The following is a 22,043-nucleotide window of genomic DNA, read 5'->3' as shown; positions in this document are numbered from 1 at the left end:
AGGGGATCTAACCAATAATATTGTAATAACTATGCATAGTGCCAGGTGGGTATTTGAAATATCAGGGGATCACTGTGTAAATTACATGACTGCTTAACCACGGGGCTGTACACCTGAAACTAATGTAAAATAATACTGAATGTTAACTGTATTTGAAAAGGAAATTTTAAAATTAAAAAGATAATGGAAATGGGAAATTCAACTTTATTCAAAATTGCATTTTGTTATTTATTACATAATAAAATGTAGTAAACAAACAGCATGTTATTTTATCTTTTTAAGATTTTATTTATCTACTTTTAGAGAGGGGAAAGGAGGGAGAATGAGAGGGAGAGAAACATCAATGTGTGGTTGCCTCTCCTGTGCCCCCTACCGGAGGCCTGGCCCCCAACCCAGGCATGTGCCCTGACTGGGAATCTTTCTGGCAGCCCTTTGATTCACAGGCCAGAACTCAGTCCACTGAGCCACCAACCAGGGAAATAAACAGCATATTTCCAGACAGTAAAATTATTCCAAAGCTTCCATGAATACATGTATTAATTTCTTAATAATAAATATGCCAATATAAAGTTCTACTATACATGAAAAATAATTCCAAATTCTTAAGTGAAGTTACAATTCATAATGGTTCTTCATCTTTTAAATGGGCAGAAAATATGCATTATATTACATTTCGGTAGCATTCGGCTACAAGGTTTTGGTGGTGGTGGGGGAACAGAACAAAAAACGAAATCTGAAGGAAAAAAATGACTATGCCTTGATTTGAAATTCTGAAATACAATTTCTTTTCTATTCCCTACAACTATAATCAAACATCTATTTATATTTGTTCAAAGTATAGTTGTTTTCCAAAGGATGCTTGTAAGCCATATTTCTACACTGACACTAGTATTACAACATCAGAAAGTAGGTCTGCATTAAAAAGAAATCACATTCAGGTCCAAAACAAAACACTCAGATGAATATTTACATGAGCTATATGTAAACAGGTCTAATGTGCTTTCAATTTAGTTATTTAACATTTGATTGCCTAGTATATCTTAGTAATATAACACTGAATCTGACTTGGTGTCTGTCAACTAATAATTAATTTAAATTTACTTTATAAACAAAAAGCAGTACTTTAGTGGGCAGTAGGAAACGTTCTAAGAGAGTTAAAACTACAAAGTGTATGGCAGTACCATACAAAGTGTATTGCAATACCATCGTCACCTCATCTGTAACACTCATCTCTCAAATGAGAAAGCTGGAGTAAATAATATGGAGAGTATGAAAAGCACTATGAAAATATTGTTATAATATTATTGAAATGTGTATGTCAAAGAAAGTTCACTTTTTTTTTATTCACCTCTCGACGTTGGCTTCAAAAATAAAGACCTTTTCCTTCACCTGACCAGTATCTGTTCAAATAAAAAATAAAGTTCAAGCTTTTAAGGTATTATTCAAGACTCTTAATTTCACTGAATAATGCTTAGGAGACTGGCAATGTAGTATCCTTAGGGAAAATAGTCATGGCTTCCTTGACCAAGAGACATATAATATAAAAGGTAAAAACCTCTATGTTAACCAGAAATACCAGTGAAAACCAGCAATTCACGCTTTTACTCTCAGTCTTCATTATCCAGTAGAGTTATTTTACTAATTTTCCTTTTAAAAGAAGAAACAAAGGCCCCTGTAGGGCAGCACATTTCATGTGACACTGTTTCTTCTACATTTGCTAATTAAGCAGGGTTGTAAGGAATATTTAGATGATTTGTCTTCTAATCCATGTCATAATTTAATAGGCTTTTTTGCACACTAAATGTGACTGTTTAATACGGTTCATATTTATTACTGCCAATAGTCACCCCTTTCTATAATGAACGCTTTGGTTTAAACGTCCATCCATAAGTGACATGCAAAGTGTGTGTCCAATTAGACATGCCAATTAGAGCTTTAATGATTATTTATTACTACACAAAGGTTGAAGAGTATAGACTAGTAATCTCCCAATCCTTGGGCAAAGAGAGGTGCTTGCAATTCAGTTAGTTCTCTTAAATCAACTCAGCCAAGAGTAAAAGAATTACTGGAATCCATCACCTAAGGAAAATAACCTAAGTACATCACAGAGATGATGAGATAGTAGCATCTGAGTTATTAATTTTTCCCAAGATACATTTCATCTTAATGAACAAATGGCTGATAAATCTGATACCACAGATAGATAAATGCACTTGGGATAAAAAGCATAAAGATTAGAATGTAGTTTCTCAGAAATGGCACGCTTAGTTCCTATGAGAATAGATACAGGGAATAAATACACTAAGAAAGAGAGGAGTATCCCTGAACACTAAGAATTTGAAAAAAATATTACAAAACACTGAATAAGGTGAAAATACAGATTAGGCAAATATTTTTCCCTCTAAGTAAAGGCCATTAATAAGAAAGGAATGTGAACATCTTAGAAAGACAGATTTGAAGTTTACTGTTACCTATAACAAGAGATCAGAAAAGAAAAAAAGTTAATTAAATAAAAAAAAACCTCTTTCACAAGCTCTGACTTTAATACAAAGCTTCTTTATGAAGACTGAAAGATCGATACAAAAGTTGAGAGGGCTGTATGTCAAGGAGAGTATGCCCACACTGAAATCTATAACCATGAAGTCTGCCAGAGAACACTGGCAGAACTGTGACTGCGTTTTAATGGATTTTCATGGCTAAATTCTGAGAAGCTTCCAATAGTCATCATAGAAAGGTTGTGTGTGCATGCATCTCCTTTTTAAAAAAAATATGTTACATACACTTAATATCTATTAGTATACTTGAAAATAACATAAGCATATTTTTAAAAACCTAGATAACAATTATTATTTAAGAGTAATTATTTAAGAATAAATTTTCATGCCACTAAGAATTTAAAGAGGTTATCAGTATGGACAATTTGATGTTTCAGACCCGGTGGCAAATAAGTCAATCTTTTTAAAGGTTCACAAGTAAAAAGAAGGGTATCTTTTTGCCACTCGTTTCCAAGGACTTTTTCAAATAAAGAGAATATACGGTAACTCCCACTTATCCGTGGTTTTGCTTTCAGTTACCTGCTTTCAACCACAGTCCACAAGTATCATGAAAAATTCCAGATATAAAAAATTCTTTAGTGTTAGACTGCGTGCCATTCTGATTAGCAAGGTAAAATCTCGCTCGGTGCCACCGTGTCCCAGGTGGGACACGAATCATCCCTTTGCCAGAGTATTCTGGCTGTGTACACTGCCCACCTCCTAGTCGTTTAGTAGCTGTCCCGGTTAACGGTCACGGTACGGCAGTGCCGTGTTCAAGTAACTGTCATTCTAGTTAGTAGTGGCCCAAAGCAGACGAGTAGGGCTGCTGGTGATTCCGATATGACAAAGAGAAGCTATAAAATACTTCCTTTACGTGAAAAGGTGAAAGTTCTGAAAAAAGAACACACACTTAAGGCTGCACCAGAAAGTACCGAGCCTATACAAAGACTTTGGCAAGGGATCCCCTGATTTGAGTGACACCAAACTATTTACTACAAGTAAGGGGGGTTCCATAGACTCAGGAATAGGCATGGCATGCATCATCCCACCTCATCATGGAAGAAAGGTGAGTACAGGACAGTAAGGTTTGAGAGAAAGAGAGACCACATTCATAGAACTCTTATTGTAGTATAGTTATAACTTCTACTTTAATTATTGTTAATCTCTTACTGGGCCAAATTTATAAATTAAACTTTATCACAGGTTTAATTTATAGTTGTCCCTGTAAACCAAAAGGTTTATAGTTGTTCATAAGGAAAATAATAATAATACAAGAATAAACTGTGTTCACGTGCTCACAACTGTAAACCAACTTTTGCCCGCACTGAAAAAACACAGTATACACGAGGCTGGGTACTATCCGCAGTTTCGGGCACCCACTGGGGACTCTGCAGCACATCCCTGCAGAGAAGGGGGGGCCACTGTGCATGCTGCAGCGAGAACAAAGCACGCTGCAATGGCAGTTGACTCTGTAAGGTAATGAAAGGGAGCTTGAATAGGCTGAGTCCCAAGGTCCTCACCAGTTCTAACAATCTGCTCTGTAAAAACTGTCTTAAAATAGAAACAATTGCCTATGTTTTCCCCTCCGACAAAGGGTTCCTAGTCATGTGCCTTGCCTGGTAGGGTGGCAAGAAGGGAGGTGGAGAGGCAGAGGGAAAGTCTGTTCTGCTTACTCCAGACTAAGGCACATCTTGGTCTTTTTCGGCAGCCTTACTCCTAACTGTGTGCCGTGAGTGTGCGCTCCTTGTCCCAGTCTCACGCTGCATCCACTGTAACGTGCACAGCGGCGGGACAGCGAAAGTAACATACATATACATACAATGACACGTTTTCTCCAATGTTGGTGCACATGAGAAATGGTCACCACCCGAGCTGCTGTTGGGTTAACAGTGTTAAATCGAATGGAATTATTAGACTTGGGACAATAGGTTGGGACATGGATAGGTTTAAAAAAGGGAAATTCAAGCACAGAAAAGTTATTTAATGAGGTAGAGGATGGGAATAGATTAATTTGGTTTCTTTGTGACAAAGATCTAGGCTCTAAAATAAGATTCTGCAGTTAGTTTAACTAAATTGTACACAAGTTCTAGAAGCTGGATTCTTTATCTCCATGTGACTAGGGGACTACCTAATTATTTTGATCTGCGTAAGGCTGAATGCTATTTTCTTGATTTCTATCCTGAAGAACACTAACTTGAAAATCTTAACGTGTTCTTTTATTTGAGCTCTCTAAATAGAATAAAAATCCTCCAAATCAACAAGAGGAAAAAATGTATGTCTCAAATACTTTACTGCTGGCTTACGAGACATTATCCTTCTGCACCTGTTCTGCTTCCTGGATGGCAACTGCACCTCTGCCCTAAATGCAGGTGTTCTCGAGCTTTTGCATGCTCCAACTACAGAACCTCTGTGGGCAGTACCATCTGTTCACCTGCAGGCACCAGCTTTATGCTTATGTTAGCTTCACCTATACGTTCTTTCACCACTCTTGTGAGCTCCGTATCTATATGAACGACTGCCTGATGAACTATCAATTTTTTATACGCCACCTCGTTCCCAAATAAACTTAGAGGAGCTTAAATGGGTAATAGAACAGCCAAAAATATACTCAATTTTATTTAATAAGAGCCCTGTATAGTTTAGCTGTGAAGCTGTAGCCAATTGCCGTCTATATGTGAGTTAAAATGTTTTGCCTAAAAGCTTTTAAGGAGCCAGGCTAGTTCCTAAGGCAAGGACACTTCTTTACTTTTCTAGAGCAATTTCAACACAAATAAATAAACAAATAGCCTATGTTTGAATCGTTTACACAGAATATACCTTTCTTACCAAAGAGGAAAGCTGAAGCATTTATTCTACCTTCTTGAGGATAGTACATACTACTGTTAGAACCTCTGTGGATTGACAGTATGTATTGGAACTCTGACGCTGGACCTACCCATGCACATGAACCTTACTCTTACTACTGAAAACAAAAACAATGAACATTTGTTTTCAGGTCTTTAGGCCAAAATGCTAAGAATCTTAAGGACATGCTATAGAGCAAAATCCTAGGCAGCAAACTACCTTGATGGGAACGCACAGATTCCTAGAGTGAAGAACAGGAAAAAAGGACAGTTACGAGCAACACCGGAAGAGGAGCTGAGGTGCAACTGAGTGCACCACTTTTAAGACATTAACTAGATTGTCCCCGAGGGCTGCAAAGAGCCAGTATTATAGGCCAATTCTCATTTACTTACCCATCAAACACCTCAAAAGAGTAGACAGGTTATTTTTGTCTTTAATGAAGTCAAGGTGTTAACAACAGTCCATATATTTTTTAAGTTACCCCACTAATATTATCTTATAAGAGTGCCAAAATACTATCTCTAACGGTGATTATTAAAATACATATCACTTTAGAAAGGAATTTCATTTCTCACTTTTTAGACTGAGCCATTTGGTGTACACTATCAGTTACTAACAGAGCCTTGATTTCATACTTTAAATACATACGAAATAGAAAAGGAAGAGTGAATAATACTTTTACTACCACTACATTCAGAATTACAGGTGTATTTATTTACTTGCCTCTCAACGGCTGAAGTAATAGAAAATCCTCCGCCAACCTCCATCAGTATAGATAGAAAGTGGGGACATTCCAATTTAACAGAAAAATTCTAGTGCTGTGAGCTTTTCCCCACAAAATTTTCTATGTTAGAGAAAAAAAGTCTTTCTTTTTATTTTTTAAATTTTATGTATTTATTTTTAGAGAAGGAAAAGGAGGGAGAAAGAGAGGGAGAGAAGTATCAGTGTATGGTTGCCTCTCACATGGCCCCCACTGGGGACCTGGCCGGCAACCCAGGCGTGTGCCCTGACTGGGAATTGACCCTTTGGTTTGCAGCCCAGGCTCAATCTACTGAGCTGCGCCAGCCAGGGCCAAACGTCGCTTTGCTATACTACTGGATATCGCATTTTTTATGATTGTAAATGGAAATAACTGCCAAATTATTAGGAATTTGGTAAAAATAGCTCTTTATAATGAAAATTTTTTTCTTTTTTTAAAAATTGTGTTCAGGTACAGTTGCCTCCATTTTTCCTCCACCACTCCCCCTACCCCAGCCACCTAAAAATATTTTTAAATTAAAAACAAAAAAGGGACAAGTACTCCATGCACTCAAAACTTATTTAGTAATAATTCAGCTGCAAAAATATTGTCTACCTATTCTCCTTACAGCTATTTGTAACTATGTAACAGTCGAATAGGGCAGCCTGCCTTTAAGGTTTGTGTTCTACACGGAGTGGAGTAATTATAAGCTACCACTGTGGAACTCAATTTTAAGTCATCTTAACATTGTCTTCCTGTCAATAAAGTTTTTGTGTTTAAAATGTCACTGTGATGATTAAATAATTATAAGCCTTAGTATAATACAACAATTTAAAAATAGGGTTGTACTCCCAGTTTTGGAATTAACCCCTTATTTACACTAATATACATAAATTATTTGGAGATTTTGATAACAAAGGAGCAGAAAACAATTCTATGCTTTCACAGAATTTAAGTACCTGAAAACTCTAATTCCTTTAAAAGAATTACAAATGCAGCCCTGCTTTTGTAACATAATGGAACAATAAAAATAACTTGGTATCTATCTTGCACATTTCCTATAGTATGTAATTATATTTACATTTCTCCTTTGACAAGATTTATGTATTTTTCTATTCAACTGTGTGTTTAAAACGTATAACCCCACATACAAAGGTAAGTTACCTACAATGTACAATTTCTCAAGGTCAGCTCTTCCAGATTCTTTCTTTCTAACCAAGTCCCCCCTGCTTTTTTCCTGTCAGTCTAGTAAAAGCATGTAATTATACAGAATAATTCTTTACTTCCTAGGTCTCTGGCCTAATTCCAAATGCTGAAATTGTAACACGTCCATTGAAAAGATCAACATGTAAAGAATGAATAAGTGGTCAATTATTAATGGTTGCCTTTACTGTCTCTCCAGCAGAGGCAGTTCCCAAAGTCTGAAATACTATGTGCAAATTGTTCTATTACAATTTTCCTGTAGCACTGAATCTATTTTTCCAAAGAAGGTAGGTTATATTCTTGTGCTTTGCTTCACTGGCTGGATTTCAAATTCTACATAGTCCATAAAATACTCCAGTTTTAAATTTACAAAAAACCTTTATCAAGTACCATTTATGAAAATAAGATTTAGCCATAAATGTTTAATAACTACCCTTTTAAGGAATAAAAATAAAAACATGTAATGAAAATCTTTCAAGGTATTGTTTATGTTCTGTTTTCTTAAAAACACCGTGATCAGTATCAGCATTTTAAAAACTACTTACTGTGAGTTACTATAATTGTACTATCCACACAAATATGCTACTACATATTGTATTGACAGTCGCTGTGAAATTACAGCTGTTGCAGCAATCCATGCCCACACCCTTATGGCATGGATTTTTTTTTCTTTCCTTCTTAACACTTTTTGATGTTTTCAGTGTGCCTAAATTGACCACTCCTCTAAAAATTTTGCTCTTTTACCTTGAGGCAGACTAGGAAATAAGCTATAAAAGTAGACAGAATATTGTGTCCAAAGCAGAAAAAGAAGCAGGAGTGGGTGAAGGTTTTGAAAATAAAGATGAAAGGTTTTCCTGGTAAACAAAATAAAAGACAATAACGTATAAAATTCTGTGATACTTGAATTTTTCTTCAGAGAGTCTCTATGTCCCAAATAAATGAGATTGCTGGAGAGTCACTGTATTAATCCAATCACAAGTAGTGATGATTTTAATATACAGGAGAAAATCCTAATTAAAATGTCAAGAGTACCAAAATTTAGGAAAAGAGATGCCAAAAGTTAGGTACTCTGTGTTAAGGGAGAAGAAAAGTGACACCATTGTCGGCAGTTTTTTGAATTCTCTCTCTATGTAGGAAGGCAATTGTCCACCTAAGAGATATAATTTATGTTAAGTTTATGGCACACTTTCCAACAAACCACTTTTTAACACAAAATTAATCAATGGTTTATAACTGTGTTTGTATAGAGAGAGCACTTGGCACATTAGATGCTTTCTTAACTTGAATTGTTTGTTTTGTTCTTTTTTTAAACTAAGGATAAAGAGAATGAGCAGACAAGCCACAGACTTGGAGGAAGTATTTGCAAAAGCCATATCTGATAAAGAATTTTAATCTAAAATGCATAAAGAACTCTTAGAACTCAACAATAAGCAAACAACTTGATTAAAAAGTGGGCAACAGACATGAATAGACACCTCACCAATGAAGATACACAAATGTCAAGTAAGCATATGGGAAAACGTTCAACACTGTGCCATTGGGGAATTGCAAATTAAAACAAGATACCACTACACACCTATCAGAATGACCAAAATCTGAAACCCTGGCAACACACGCTGGTGAGGATGCGGATTAACAGAAGCTCTCATTCACTGCTGGTGGAAACGCACACTAGTAGAGTAACTTTGAAAGACAGTTGGCAGTTTCTCACAAAATTAACACACACTCATCACATGACTGGTAATTGTGCTCCCTGGTACATTCCCAAGTGAGCTGAAAATTTATGTCCACACAAACACCTGGCTAGATCGAGCAATCAAGGTGTCCTTCGGTGGGTGAATGGATAAACTGGTACATCCAGACAATGGAATATTAACACTAAAAAGAAATGAGCTATTAAGCCATGAAAAGACATGGAGGAAACTTAAATGCTTTTTAAGTTTACATGTTTTTAAGTCATTACATAAAAATATGTAATCTTACTAAGTGAAAGAAGCCAACTGGGAAAGGCTATGTACTGTATGATAACAACTTTATGACAGTCTAGAAAAGTCAAAACGATGAGACAATACAAAGGTCAGTGGTTATCACATGGTTCGCAGGGAGGGGAATAAATAGGTGGAGCACAGAGGATTTTTAGTGGGATGAAACTGTTCTATATGATACAGTAGCCCCCCATTCATACTTTCACTTTCCATAGCTTCAGCTACCTAGTCAACTGTGGTCAAAAAATATTGAGTGGGAAATTCCAGAAATGAACAAATTTTAAATAGTACTCTCTTCTGAATAGCATGATGAATCTCATGCGGTCCTGCTCCATTCCACCCAGAACATCAATCATCCCTTTGCCCAGCGTTCACACACTGCACACACTCCCCAGCTTACTAGGGCCTCGGTTATCAGATTGATCCTTGTGGTATCTCAGGGCTTAAGTCCAAACAACCCTTACTCTACTTTCCCATGGCCCCAAAGTGCAAGAGTAATGCTGCCGGCAATTTAACTACACCAAAGAGAAGCCATGAAGTGCTTCCTTTAAGTGAAACACACACACACACACACACACACACATCGTGTTTTTTATACACACACATGTATTATATAATATATACCTATATATACACACATGTATACACATGTACACCTATATATACACATGTATACACATGTATACCTATACACACACACATATACACCTATACATACATACATATATGAAAAACCACAGTATATATAAGGTTCAGTAATACTCAGGTTTCAGGTATATATTGGAGGTTTTGGAAGGCATCCCGCTGGATAAGGGGCACTACTTACCACAACTGTGGATACATCATAAATATGTGAAAACCAACAGAATGTACAACATCGAGAGTGAACTCTAACGAAAACTATGGATTTTGGTGATAATGAGGTACCAGCGTGGGTGCACCTATTTCAGCAAATGCACCGCTGTGGTGTGAAATGCTGATGGCCGAGGATGTTGCATACATTTGGGGATTGGGGTAAGATAACTCTCCGCTGTTTTTGGTGTAATAAATAAAGTTCATTAATTTAAAAATTGAGGTGTATTTATTACCAAACCCAGACATTTAAACATTCTTGGTATCACAAAAATACTGCAAAACTTTGAAGCCCTAAAAAACATGATTAGATTTAAAATATTACATACCTGTACCCTTTATATCTTCTTTAAAAATAAAAAGATATGAGTGACATATTCCTTCTGATACATCAATCTCTATAAAAATGATAAACATTTAAATGTTGAAAACTTACAAAGTAGAAATCAACATTGGTAGGTAAAACCCTAACTTGACTTAATATATAGGCTGAAATACGAACTTCTCCCATCCACTCTGAAATTACTATAATAATTTTACCAATTTAGATACAGTTGCTAAAATGGGATGGTAACACATGAATCTCTACCTTTGAGTCATAATTTTGAAGGCATCTGGGAGGTAGCAGTCGGTATTCTCCATCTGAAACGGGTCAGCATCGCAAATCTTGTCGTCTGTCCGACCGTAGTTGGCGCTCTCAATCATGATGACATCACTGCCCGGACAGCGCAGGTCGATGGAATAACCTTCACAGGACAGTTCTCGCCTAACTAGCCCAAAGGGTAACGCTGCTCTGCTGAAACCTTTAAAAAAGTAACAAAATAAAATTTATTTGTAATGTGTATTATTTAAATAGGGCATTCTCAAGTAATATAATTCAGGTCTATATTCGAGAGGTGTCACACAAACTATGTTTTTTAAGTTTTCCATTCATACGTGTATTTATATCCTTGGTTCTTTACCATGTGTCAAGAATTTCTTATTAAACACACATACACAGACCCCTTTGGCTGAACTGTTCACCTTAATAAGACAGTTTAAAATTAAACAACATACTTCCTGTATAATCTGTCACAATCAGAAACTAAGTGGTTCTTTTTGAGCTAAATTACATAAAAATGCCAAATTTGATCAATGACTAGTTTTACAAATATGGAATGTAACAACTAATCAAGAAGCAGTTTTCATTTATGCAATGGAATAAAAACTCTGCTATACATCGGTCTTATGGTCTCACGTAATGTAGACATATTAATTCTTGCTAGTAGCATTATCTTAAATACTTTTGTCTCAGCAGATTCCCTCCAAAGTAACTAAGTCACTATAACAGTAACATATTATGGCACAATAATATTTCAATTTATATACATTTTATTTAAAGCTGACAAAAATCAGCAGACGGGCATTCAAAGGAGCCAGCAGTGCTCCAAGACAGTCCAGCAGGTTGAAACACCCAGAAAGGGTAAAGGTCTGGAAGGTTCAGTTCTGTCAACCTGCAGAATGGAGATTAAAACACATCTGTGATGTTACTTTTTCTACCTGTGTGACTCTAAATTGAGATAATGTACATATAAGTGCCTAACTAAAAACACCTGTGTGATTTTATGCATATTGCATTAGGCAGAGTATAGATGACCACTGTTCGCAAATGCTGTAAAAATTCCCCAAAGTAAAGATTAGAATTTTAAGTTTAATCATTTTTCAACCACAGGTCCCAAAGTAGTAACAGAGCACAGGAGAAAAGGTAAAAGCAGAAAAGGAACAAGGACAGCCAAGGAGAAGTGTGTGTGGGAGAAGCACATCTTGGCCAAGCTGGCGTGCTCCGCAGTGGTTAGCTGCCACGTCGAAAACTTGTCCTACACTGCCTCAATGCCTTTTCATTTCCGTCGGATAACCTATCGCCACCTATGCATTTCCTGTTACAAAATGTTAGCAACGACTTTGGTATCTTTTTCTTATTTCTATCCTGTAATTCCTCTGCATCACAGGAATTACTCCTTCTTATTGAAAAACACCGGCCCTCAGAAGTGGTCTGTTCTAAAATACACACTTCCAGTTGAAGAGCTGGGCGGCATTCAGGGCAAGCCAAAGCCAAAACCTTGCTCTGTTTAACTTTCACTGCTGGATGCCTCTCACTAATTCAGTGAAATATGAAGTCGCCTGGATAAATGCGCATTCTCTTTATAATACGAAAATAATTATACAAAAGGGTTATTGGGTTACACATGAGTATGATTTAGAAAATTAGCAAATCTCAAACCTGGCTGCCCTCTCAGTTTTACCGAGAAAACGGAAGGTGTAGTTGAAATGAAGAGGGATGGAAAGGACACAATTTGGAGCACAGAAATCTGTAGGGGATTGTGGCAAACCCCAGACCTGTTAAGTTTTCACTAGGAAGGTTTATGGACTTAGGAGATTAGTAAAAGTATGTGGAGAGGTGCACTATCAACGAAAAAGAAATAGTGAAACTGAGCTGGGAAAATGTCAAGACAAACAGAAAATAGGCCAACCTTTCTGAGAACTTATATATGAACTTCTCCAAGTTCGTAAATCAACTTTATATACTATGGTCTGTCCAGAAAGTATCCAGCCGGTGTTATGAAAAACAGACATTTACTGAAAAAGATACAAGATACAAGAAAAATTGTACGTTGGACAATGACGCCTCAGGTCCCTTAAAAGCAGGTACCTTGGGACCTCACACAGTTCTCCCAGTCGCCATCATCTGCCCTGTCATATTTTCCTGAATCTTATTGACAGTCTGAAATCTCTTCCCTTTTGAAGGTAATTTTAGTTCAGGGAAAAGCCAGAAGCTGCAGGGCGCCAAATCTGGACTGTAGGGGAGCTGAGTCACCTGGGTGATTTGATGTTCTGCCAAAAACTTCTGCACGAGACATAATGCATGAGCAAGCATGTTGTCAGTGATGAAGCTGCCAGATACCCATAGCTGTGGCCTTCTGAATCATCCGAACAGTTTCCGCAGAGAAATGTTCAGGCTTAATGCAAAATTTGATGCAAATTCTTTGCTTTACTTGCACAGTCATTTTGAATATGAAGGCCACACAGTACACACGCTCACTCAATGGTGAGCATGTGTACACTACAGCCCCCACTTCGAAGTTTGTCATTGTTCACACATGCGTAGTCCAGTCCATTTTCCTTGGCTGCCAGGTTATATTGATGTTGTACAAACCATTCTCCTTATATTAACAATGGCTGGACTTTTTCGGACAGACTGCACACACACACACACATACACACGTATATATGTAATTGCTTTCTTCTGCCCTGGCTGGTGTGACACAGTGGACTGAGTGCTGGCCTGTGAATCTAAAGGTTGCTGGTTCCATTTCCAGTCAAGGCACGTGCCTGGGTTGTGGGCCAGGTCCTGGGTTGGGGGTGTGCAAGAGAGAGGTAACTGATGGATGTTTCTCTCCCTCTCTTTCCACCTCCCTTCCCTTCTCTCAAAAAATAAATTAAAATCCTTTTTAAAAAATTGCTTTCTTCCATTTTCCAGATACTGGACTGTACTGCCTTCACCAATAATCCAGCTTAGTTTTATTATATTTATTTTAATTGAAATATTTCAGGGCATCAGAAAGGACATTTATTTCTGACGCAAAAGCTATGTGGAAATTCAAATAAGTGACATAAAATTGTGGAGCAGCATAGCTTAAAAATAAAAACATTGCAACTAATATTAATTTAAAAAATTCAGTATTTTCACTAAGTAAAACTTATGAAAAAGCACAAAACTGATTCCTAAACATTATTTATCCCCTTTCCTACACACTAATGACTTATATACTAAGTCAAATGGAAGAAACTATCACAAGTAGGGCCGCTATCTCTTAATCACACTTTCTTTTTTTGCACATGAAGTAACCCCTTTTTTTATTGTTCAAGTACACTTGTCTCCATTTTACCCTCACCACTCTCCCCCACCCCATTACTTCCACCTCCACCTCCCATCTTCAATCCTACCCCACTTTAGCTTGTCCATGGGTCCTTTATACATGTTCCTTGACAACCCTTCTCCCTCTTTTCCCGTTATCCCCCCCTCCCCTCCGGTCATTGTCAGTTTGTTCTTTATTTCCATGTCTCTGGTTCTAGACAGTATTTTGCTCCCTTGTTTGTGTTGCTGATTAGGTTCCACTTATAGGTGAGATCATATGGTATTTGTCTTTCACCACCTGGCTTATTTCATTTAGCATAATGCTCTCCAGATCCATCCATGCTGCTGCAAAGGGTAGGAGTTCCTACTTTCTTTCTGCTGCGTAGTATTCCATTTTGTGACATGAAGTAATTCTTAACTGTTTATTTTTACAAATAATTTGCCAAGACTACACAACTGATACTGAAACATGACTTTTGCATCAGTTATCTGGTAAATGTTTTTAAAAAGACAGATCTTCAAGCCCTAATCCAGACCTATTCAATCAGAATCTTTAGGTTCAGATGAAGCTAAAATATGTGTTCTGGGGGAGGAAAACATGAATTTATTTGCAGCACACTGATATATAATAACTAAGATGTGCCAAGAATTGCTCCAGGGCCTTTATAAAATAGTTTTTATTTTTCTATTGGGATTATAGAAAAATAAATAAATAAAATTGGGTTTATTTTTCATTCATTGTCATCATATTTCCCCTTAATTCTCTAACATTTTATTTTAATCTTTTAACATATTCTTAATAGGCACTCTGAAATGCTTATCTGCTAAACCTAAGGTCTGGGCCCACATCAGAGGAAGTTTATATTGAATGAGTTTTCTCCCGAGTATGGGTCAACTTCCCAGTTTGTTTGCATGTTTTCTAACATTTTGTTGTTGAAAAACAGACATTTAAAATATTACAGTATTAGGAACATTTGATTCAGATCTCTTTCCCCCGAGAACAGTTGCTGTTGAGATATTTTCTTTTTAGTATCATGATTGGATTTAAATCTGCAGAATTCATCTCCCTCATAGTGTGCAGCTCCTATGTCACTCCTATTTTTGTTACTGCTGCTGTTATTATTGTAATTCTGATTTTTATTTTCTCACCTGGCTTCCTTGGGATCACCCCTAACCCCGCAAAGCTTAGTGATCGGGCAATGACTGAACAGAGATTTTTCACAAGAACCAGGAACCCATAATATGATCTCTAACCCCTGCAGCACCATCTGAGTGTGTGTTGGGCGAGTGTGCAGAATCCAGGACATGGTCAAGTCAGCCTGGGTTATTTTTCTCATCAACACATGTATATAGCTTCCAGTTTCTCAAGAAAGCATAGAGAACTTCGGGCTCTTTCATTTCCAAGTTTTCCTGGTTATGTTTCAGACTGGCCCTCCGGTCTCCCCACCTGGGACCACAACCTCAGGCAGAGCTGTGGGTTTTCCCCATCAGTTTTCCGCAGTGTTCACTGCTTTTACTGACAACACCACTAGGCGTGGGTTCCCACCCTGCACTCCAAACCAAGCCACTTTTCCCTGGCAGCAAAGTCAGTGAATTTCAAGGCCGGTCTTACCCTACTGAAAGGACCAAAAGGACATGCATATCTAAGGAGTTGCAGGGTGGGGTGGGGACAGTAGCAGCCCAGGCTGACAGGTTTTAACTTCACAGTTCACACCACAAGTTCTGCCAGCTTTTCATAACTAAATGCCCCCAATTTCTTACACGGTTTTGTCTAGTTTCCAGAGCCCTAAAGTGGTGGTTGTTGACAATTCTTTCCAGGTTCATCCCAAACGGCGAGAGGGATTTGCCACTTGGGTCACGCACCATCACCAGGAGTTCCTCCACAGATGACTAATAATTACTGACTCTATTTTCTCAGAACAATTGTACGCGAGAGGTATTATGGTTCCTATGACCATTTTACAGAAGAAGAAACTGAAGCATGGAAAAATCACATTTTCCACGATCACAAATCCAGTAAGAGTGAAATGAAGGTCTGAGGCCTAGTAATTCAGTTCCCAGGTGCTCCATGGTGCTCCACGTCACTTCGATGCCTCTCCAAATGATAATGACAATCAGCAGCAGGTTTGGGGACTCCTTGCAGAGGGCATAGTTAGGGTACACTGCGTGCTTCTAGTCTTAGAGAAAGAAGAGCAGAAAGGGAAACAGTGCCTGGTGGCCAAGTATTTGATGAAGTTGGTCAGTCAACATAAATTCCAAATTAAAGCCTTTTATTCACAGTACTACTGACATTTATTCCAAGATGTATGTTCAACTTACATCTATTTCAGCAAAGAAAAAAATAAGCGTCCCAACAAGTGTAATCCAATCCGTCTTGCAGCCCTGACAATTGAAGAAAAAAACTTGTGGGAGGCCCTGGGAGCAAAAAAATCAATACCACAGCTTTGTGCTGTGCCAATGCGAATACTGCCAGAGAGCGGTGCTCAGAGTAAAATGAGCTGTTTTGCTCCATTTTCTCCACTCTGAACAAATGATTTTGAAAAGACAATTTTTCCCCCCAAGCTATAAAATGTCAAGCAATAACTCTCTGTGCTTTAGGCTGGCGATTGGAATAAATACCTTCCAGCAACAGGTGCAGTGACTTAGGCCAGAAATCATTCACATTCAGGGGATAACTCCTAATAAACAGATGCACTGCTACCAGATGGGAGTTTGTGAGACCAGAATTGGAATTCTGTCACTGAATTTCGCATCGTTTATGAGCATTTTTGCAAGAAAATATGCTGCTGTGGCAATAAATAGTACATGCTGCTATAAGCTTAGACTTGATTGGGAACATTTTGCTTTTCTAACATCGTCTCCATTCGGTCTGCTGTTTGCACATTTCTGTAAAATCACACACTCCTATAAAAGTCTTCTTATTAAGCTGTAATGTAAAAACTTCAGCTTTTCTGGTACTGTTTTTCTTAATTACTTGGAACTGAAGCCTGTCAGGGATGCTAGTGTTCATGCCGTCAAGGTTCCGGTGAGCACCGTGACTTCTGATTATCAGAGACCTCTGTGGGACTGGGCTGTGACTTCCAGCTCCCCTGAAACATTAACTCAGGCCACAGTCTATTACCAGTGCTGGCATGTGAAATCTCTGCCTTATTCCTGTTTATGTATGTTAATGAGATTTCTTCCTAAAATGGAAATGAGAAAAATACTTAATAAGGAGGGGACATGATTTCAGCCAAGCTGAACTCTAGCTTACAAGCTTCCGGAAAACTTATTTCCAATTCATTAGAATTGCAATGAAAAGAGAATGTGAAAAGCAAACCTAAAAGGGAAAAATGTTTCACTAGTAGTTTACCTTGTTCATTTATCTCTGCCTATTCATGAAGTCATCAAACTGAAAAAAATCAAGGACGTGTGATAAAACTTGTCTTTGTATACTGAATGTTTCTTTGTATATAGCCTGTGAAAAACTTATTTTGTGTGGGTTTGCAGACTGTCACTCTAGTGTTCTAGTTACCCTATTACTCCATTTAGGAAATAACTTTATAAGTCTAAAACATCTTTTTCCTCATTAACATTACGATCCTTTTAACCTGTCAGTGTTATGTGAGGAGCCTGAATTATGACACTGGAAAGAGAGAGAGAGAAAAACAAAACCTACTTTTGCCTTTGACTTTGTTTTCACACCAAGAATAAAGAAAATAATGCAATGCCATTTTCCAGCTTAAGAACACAGACTTTGAAAATGTAGCAATTTGAGTGTAAGTAAGCCTGGTTATGAGCATGAAACACCAATCAAATCCTTACAGAAATACAAAGTGCGTGTAAAAGAAAATGTTCACTTTATGATCGTGTAACTACGCAATAATCAACTCACTATACACAGGTGATAGATATGCCTTGGCTTCTTGGGTCATTTATTTACAAGCTGTTTCTTTTTATTTTTGAATATATTTTAAATTGTGAAGAATTTCAAACAAATTGTTTTCTAAGAAGAATATTTAGTTTTAAGCAAAATCAATCTACATAAGAAATAGTGTGAATTAAATTGGCATACACAAAAAATTCCTAACAAATAAACGCTTGATGCAAAAATGAATGCATAATTAAATCCAATTGCAGAAATAACAAGGGTTTCTTGGGATTCACTAAGTAACAAAATACTGGACACATTTTGTCACTCAAAGGTAAAAATTTATTTTTAGAAAGCCATTAGTAGTTAGGTTCGAATATTACTACTTCTGAAATCCTCTTGATATTTTAGGGAGAAAGTATATGAGTCCTTCTAGACATTTTTGGGATTAAATTCCTCATTAAAAAGAAATTAATCTCTCCACTAAAAAAACTTGTAAACCACTGATTAATAATTCACAAGTGCCATTAAAATAAAGCAATTTAAAAGTTATAAAATACTATCAGTTTAATTCTAAACTCTAACAGAAAAATTCCTAATAAGCATGTCTGTTAAAAATAATAGTTGCCACAAAGAGAGGCTATCAATAGTCTTAGCATGTAACTGCAACTTCTTCCAAGGTCACAAATATAATACTTAATTCCGATCTCCTTTATTTTAGGAAAAAATAGTGAATTACCACTCAGTGACTATGTTTAAGATATTCCCTCTGCACAGAATATTTTACACATTTTTCTCTTAGACAATAATTACTCTCCAAAATCCAGCTCAAGGCTTCCCTAAGAATGGGGAAAGGAAAATCTGAGCTCAGGGGTGGGCTATCTATTTGCTTTCTTCTAGTAAGTATTTATTGAGGATCTACTACATGCCTGGGACCCTTCTAGATACTTGGGATATAACAACGGACAAAAATGACAATGATCCCTGTGCCGGAGTCACTTACATGAAAAGAGAGCTCTCCTGGAAGAAAGGTATCTTACCTCTCTGGATGACCATTGTAATGCCCAAACCTAATAGAGTCCGTTCACACTGCTCTCTTTATAGAGGGCATGAAATAAAGGCACATTAAATAAATGGATGTACGATAAACTAAGTGACTGAACAACTACGACCCTCTCTACCAGAGCAGGTAACATACTCTAAGGTTGTCTTTACTTACGCAGTCCTCCCCTACTGAACTCTGAGCGGCTCAGTAGAAAGGAGTGAGTCCAGTTCACTCTCGTATTCTTTGTTTTCAGCAGGGTGCATGGCACATAGTAGGCACGCCCATTTTACTTAATGTTATCTCATATTTTATACTTTAATTCCTTACACAAAAAGATATCCAATATACCCAAGAATACAAAATGAAAATATTTTTTATGGGAGAGAGGAAAACACACGACAATTTTATCTTTTAATATGTTGGCTTTGAAGTTTCCAGTTTTGAGGTTTAAGCTAAGAAAATGTCGTATTAAAAATTCAGATGTCAGGTGACCAAAAATATAACAAAGATGACATCCCCAAATCAGTGGGACTTAACTATGAAATGCACCCTTAAATGACTGACCTGCTGAAGTTCAAAATCATCCAGGAGTTGAGGTCCTTAGTGACATAAAAGCATCACAAAAACCAGAAGAGCAACTTAACCCCCCTCTCTTTTTACTTCCTTCAGAAAAACAGGGAATATTCTTCCATTTATTATTTTTATAAGTAGTTAAAACCAGTTTAACTTTAAGTAGTTGCTATCAGACATGCAATTTCCAAAGTCATTCACACTGTATCATGAAATTAAAATTCTTAACTAATTCTGCATAATTTATTCACTGATAACAACAACAAAATTTGAAAATAATCTCAAAGTAACAAAACATCAATTTCATTATTTCCTCTGGCACAACTTATTTCTACTTCCATAGTGATCATTAATACAATCTTTTCACAATTTTATTTTTTTTGCAGTTCTTCTGTTACCGGAAATTCCATAGCTTCTCTGACCACACTCAACCTTGGAATGTTTGTTCTTAAAAGAGGTTAAATAAGAAACAAAAATGCAAAAATAGGAGACTTGTCCCCTCATCCAGTGAGTCACCCTCAAAGCCATACTGGCTAAAACATTCTCTTCCTTTGCTGTATTAATTAGTCTGACGAATAAGGCTAGTTAGAGGTGGCGACCTCACTAAAGTATTCCCCAGGCAGTTCTCCCAGATCTGAGAGAATCAAAATTCAGATTCTAAGACTTTTTGTTAATGCCTTATTATCTTTAAATATAAACAAGAAAAAGTTTTTTAAATTCACACAAAATTATGAACCATCATTTCATTTTTAAATATTTTCATTATTTCATCTTTAAAAGGTACATTTAAGTCTAATCACAAGAGGAACGACAATGTATATGAATACAAGATTTTCATGTCAGTTAACTTTCATTTGGCAAGAATGATCTCTAAAAGTGTAAAGAAGTTACCAGTGTAACAAATGGCTTCCTCAACACCAAGTCTAAAATGTATTTGAGCTAACTTCATTGAAACTGCACTGGAACCACCCACTCATCTCACTCAATCCCAAACAGGAATGGAAACGCGATCACGTGCAAGCACAGCTGATTCAAATGAATGAAAGCCCTAGAAGCGAAAGGCTTTCTATCTCCATATGCAGGAGGTAGTTACTTCTCACTTCAGGTTGGAAAGATTCAGCCAGCCTGACACCAGTCTCAACTCTTATACCTTGACTTTTCACAAACTGTTACCCACACTAACAATTAGATCATTTACAAAGTGTCAGATATTTAACCTTTTTCCCACTGAAGGGAGAAATTTTCTCTTTCTTCCTCTATGCTTTAAGTCACTCTTTCCCCCAAACTTCAAAAGACCCATTCGTGAAGTTAGGACAATTTTTTTTAAAACTACACACAGTAATACCTATCAGAGATCATAGAAAGCCTTTTCTGCTAAAGAAGGCATTTTCCAACATGGTTCTAGAAGAAAAAATAAATAAAATAAAATGTTTACTGAAGTACTTTCCCACCTCAAAAAATAACTAGACCTAAGCTGAGTTTTTTTTTTAATTTCCCCTTTCCCCCTACACAATGCTTAGAATTTTATTCTAAATTATGCTACATACATGAAATTTTTAAACCCAAATCCAAACTGTCACTACTAACGTAAGACTCTTCCTTTACCGATGCAGATTATTTTTCTCTCATAAACAGTTGTAAAGATAAACTTCTGAAACATATACAGAGTTACAGGAACAACTCACTAAGTGAGAGGATGTTTAAAAAGTTACTCCAGTCAACAATGCACTACTGTGCTATTACTTTTCTCAATGTTCCTGGACCAATTAAAAACTGTAAAATGACAAAATGAGTGAAACCAAATGCTGTAGTGAGCCCATTTGTGAATTTCTCTTCAAAACGCAAAGTCAAAATAATCAAAATCACCACCCAACAGAAAACAGCATTTCTAACCTCTTACAAACACCTTTCGTAATGGCACCCAGACACTGCTCATTCATTTATCCAGTTGGATTTATGTCCTTAGCTCATTCTAATTCCTCCACTAGACTCCGGAACAAGCCACAGAAACGAACGATCCTCTCGTCGGAAGCAACTCCACTGCTGCTACAAACCACAGAAAGCCTGCTCAATGGAAAAAGCCCTCCCCGAAACAAAGGGATGACTCACAAAACTATGGTATAACTGTGCTACTATAAGGTAAATCAGAAACCATTTCCCCAAATGATAGGAAGGTTATCAAATAATTTCTCAAATGACAACATTACGACTTTGATTTCATGGGTGGCTTTGGTGTTATTTTTGTGCTCTGAGGTTGAGGTTTGTTCCTTTTTTCTCTTTTTCGGTTGCATTTTTAATGAAAAGATGAGGTTCCAGAGAATACACTCAACTATTTTCAAATCTGTGTCACCTGAACATTCAGGGAGAGAGGGAGGGATAGAGGGAGAATTTAAATGGGACACTGTAAAGTTATAAGGTGTTGCCTTAAAAAGAAACTAATACTACTTTTCCGCAGAGTTGAAATTACACCCTTTCTCGTATTTGACTTCCCGGCTGAGCATCAAGGGAACTAAGAAACAGCATGGT

The 22,043-nt window shown here is 37.0% G+C and overlaps 1 protein-coding gene across 21 annotated transcripts in view; it reads right to left on the bottom strand.

The window, feature by feature from the left end:
• ADGRL2 (adhesion G protein-coupled receptor L2) overlaps positions 1-22,043 on the bottom strand; it is a 259,736-nt gene that overhangs the window by 72,731 nt on the left and 164,962 nt on the right. For all 21 annotated transcript variants that reach the window (XR_008426326.1, XR_008426325.1, XR_011650979.1 and 18 more), the window contains one exon: positions 10,747-10,960. Coding sequence is in view for 18 of the 21 variants with exons in the window: in XM_045199417.3 (XP_045055352.2) it covers positions 10,747-10,960 (214 nt within the window). In the remaining 3 variants the exon portion in view is untranslated. The remainder of the gene's footprint in view (positions 1-10,746; positions 10,961-22,043) is intronic.

Source organism: Desmodus rotundus, chromosome 3 (assembly GCF_022682495.2).
Source record: "Desmodus rotundus isolate HL8 chromosome 3, HLdesRot8A.1, whole genome shotgun sequence".
In the NCBI taxonomy this organism is placed as follows: domain Eukaryota; kingdom Metazoa; phylum Chordata; class Mammalia; order Chiroptera; family Phyllostomidae; genus Desmodus; species Desmodus rotundus.
Note: the sequence above shows the minus strand (reverse complement) of the source record. Positions and strands in the feature narration are given on the sequence as shown.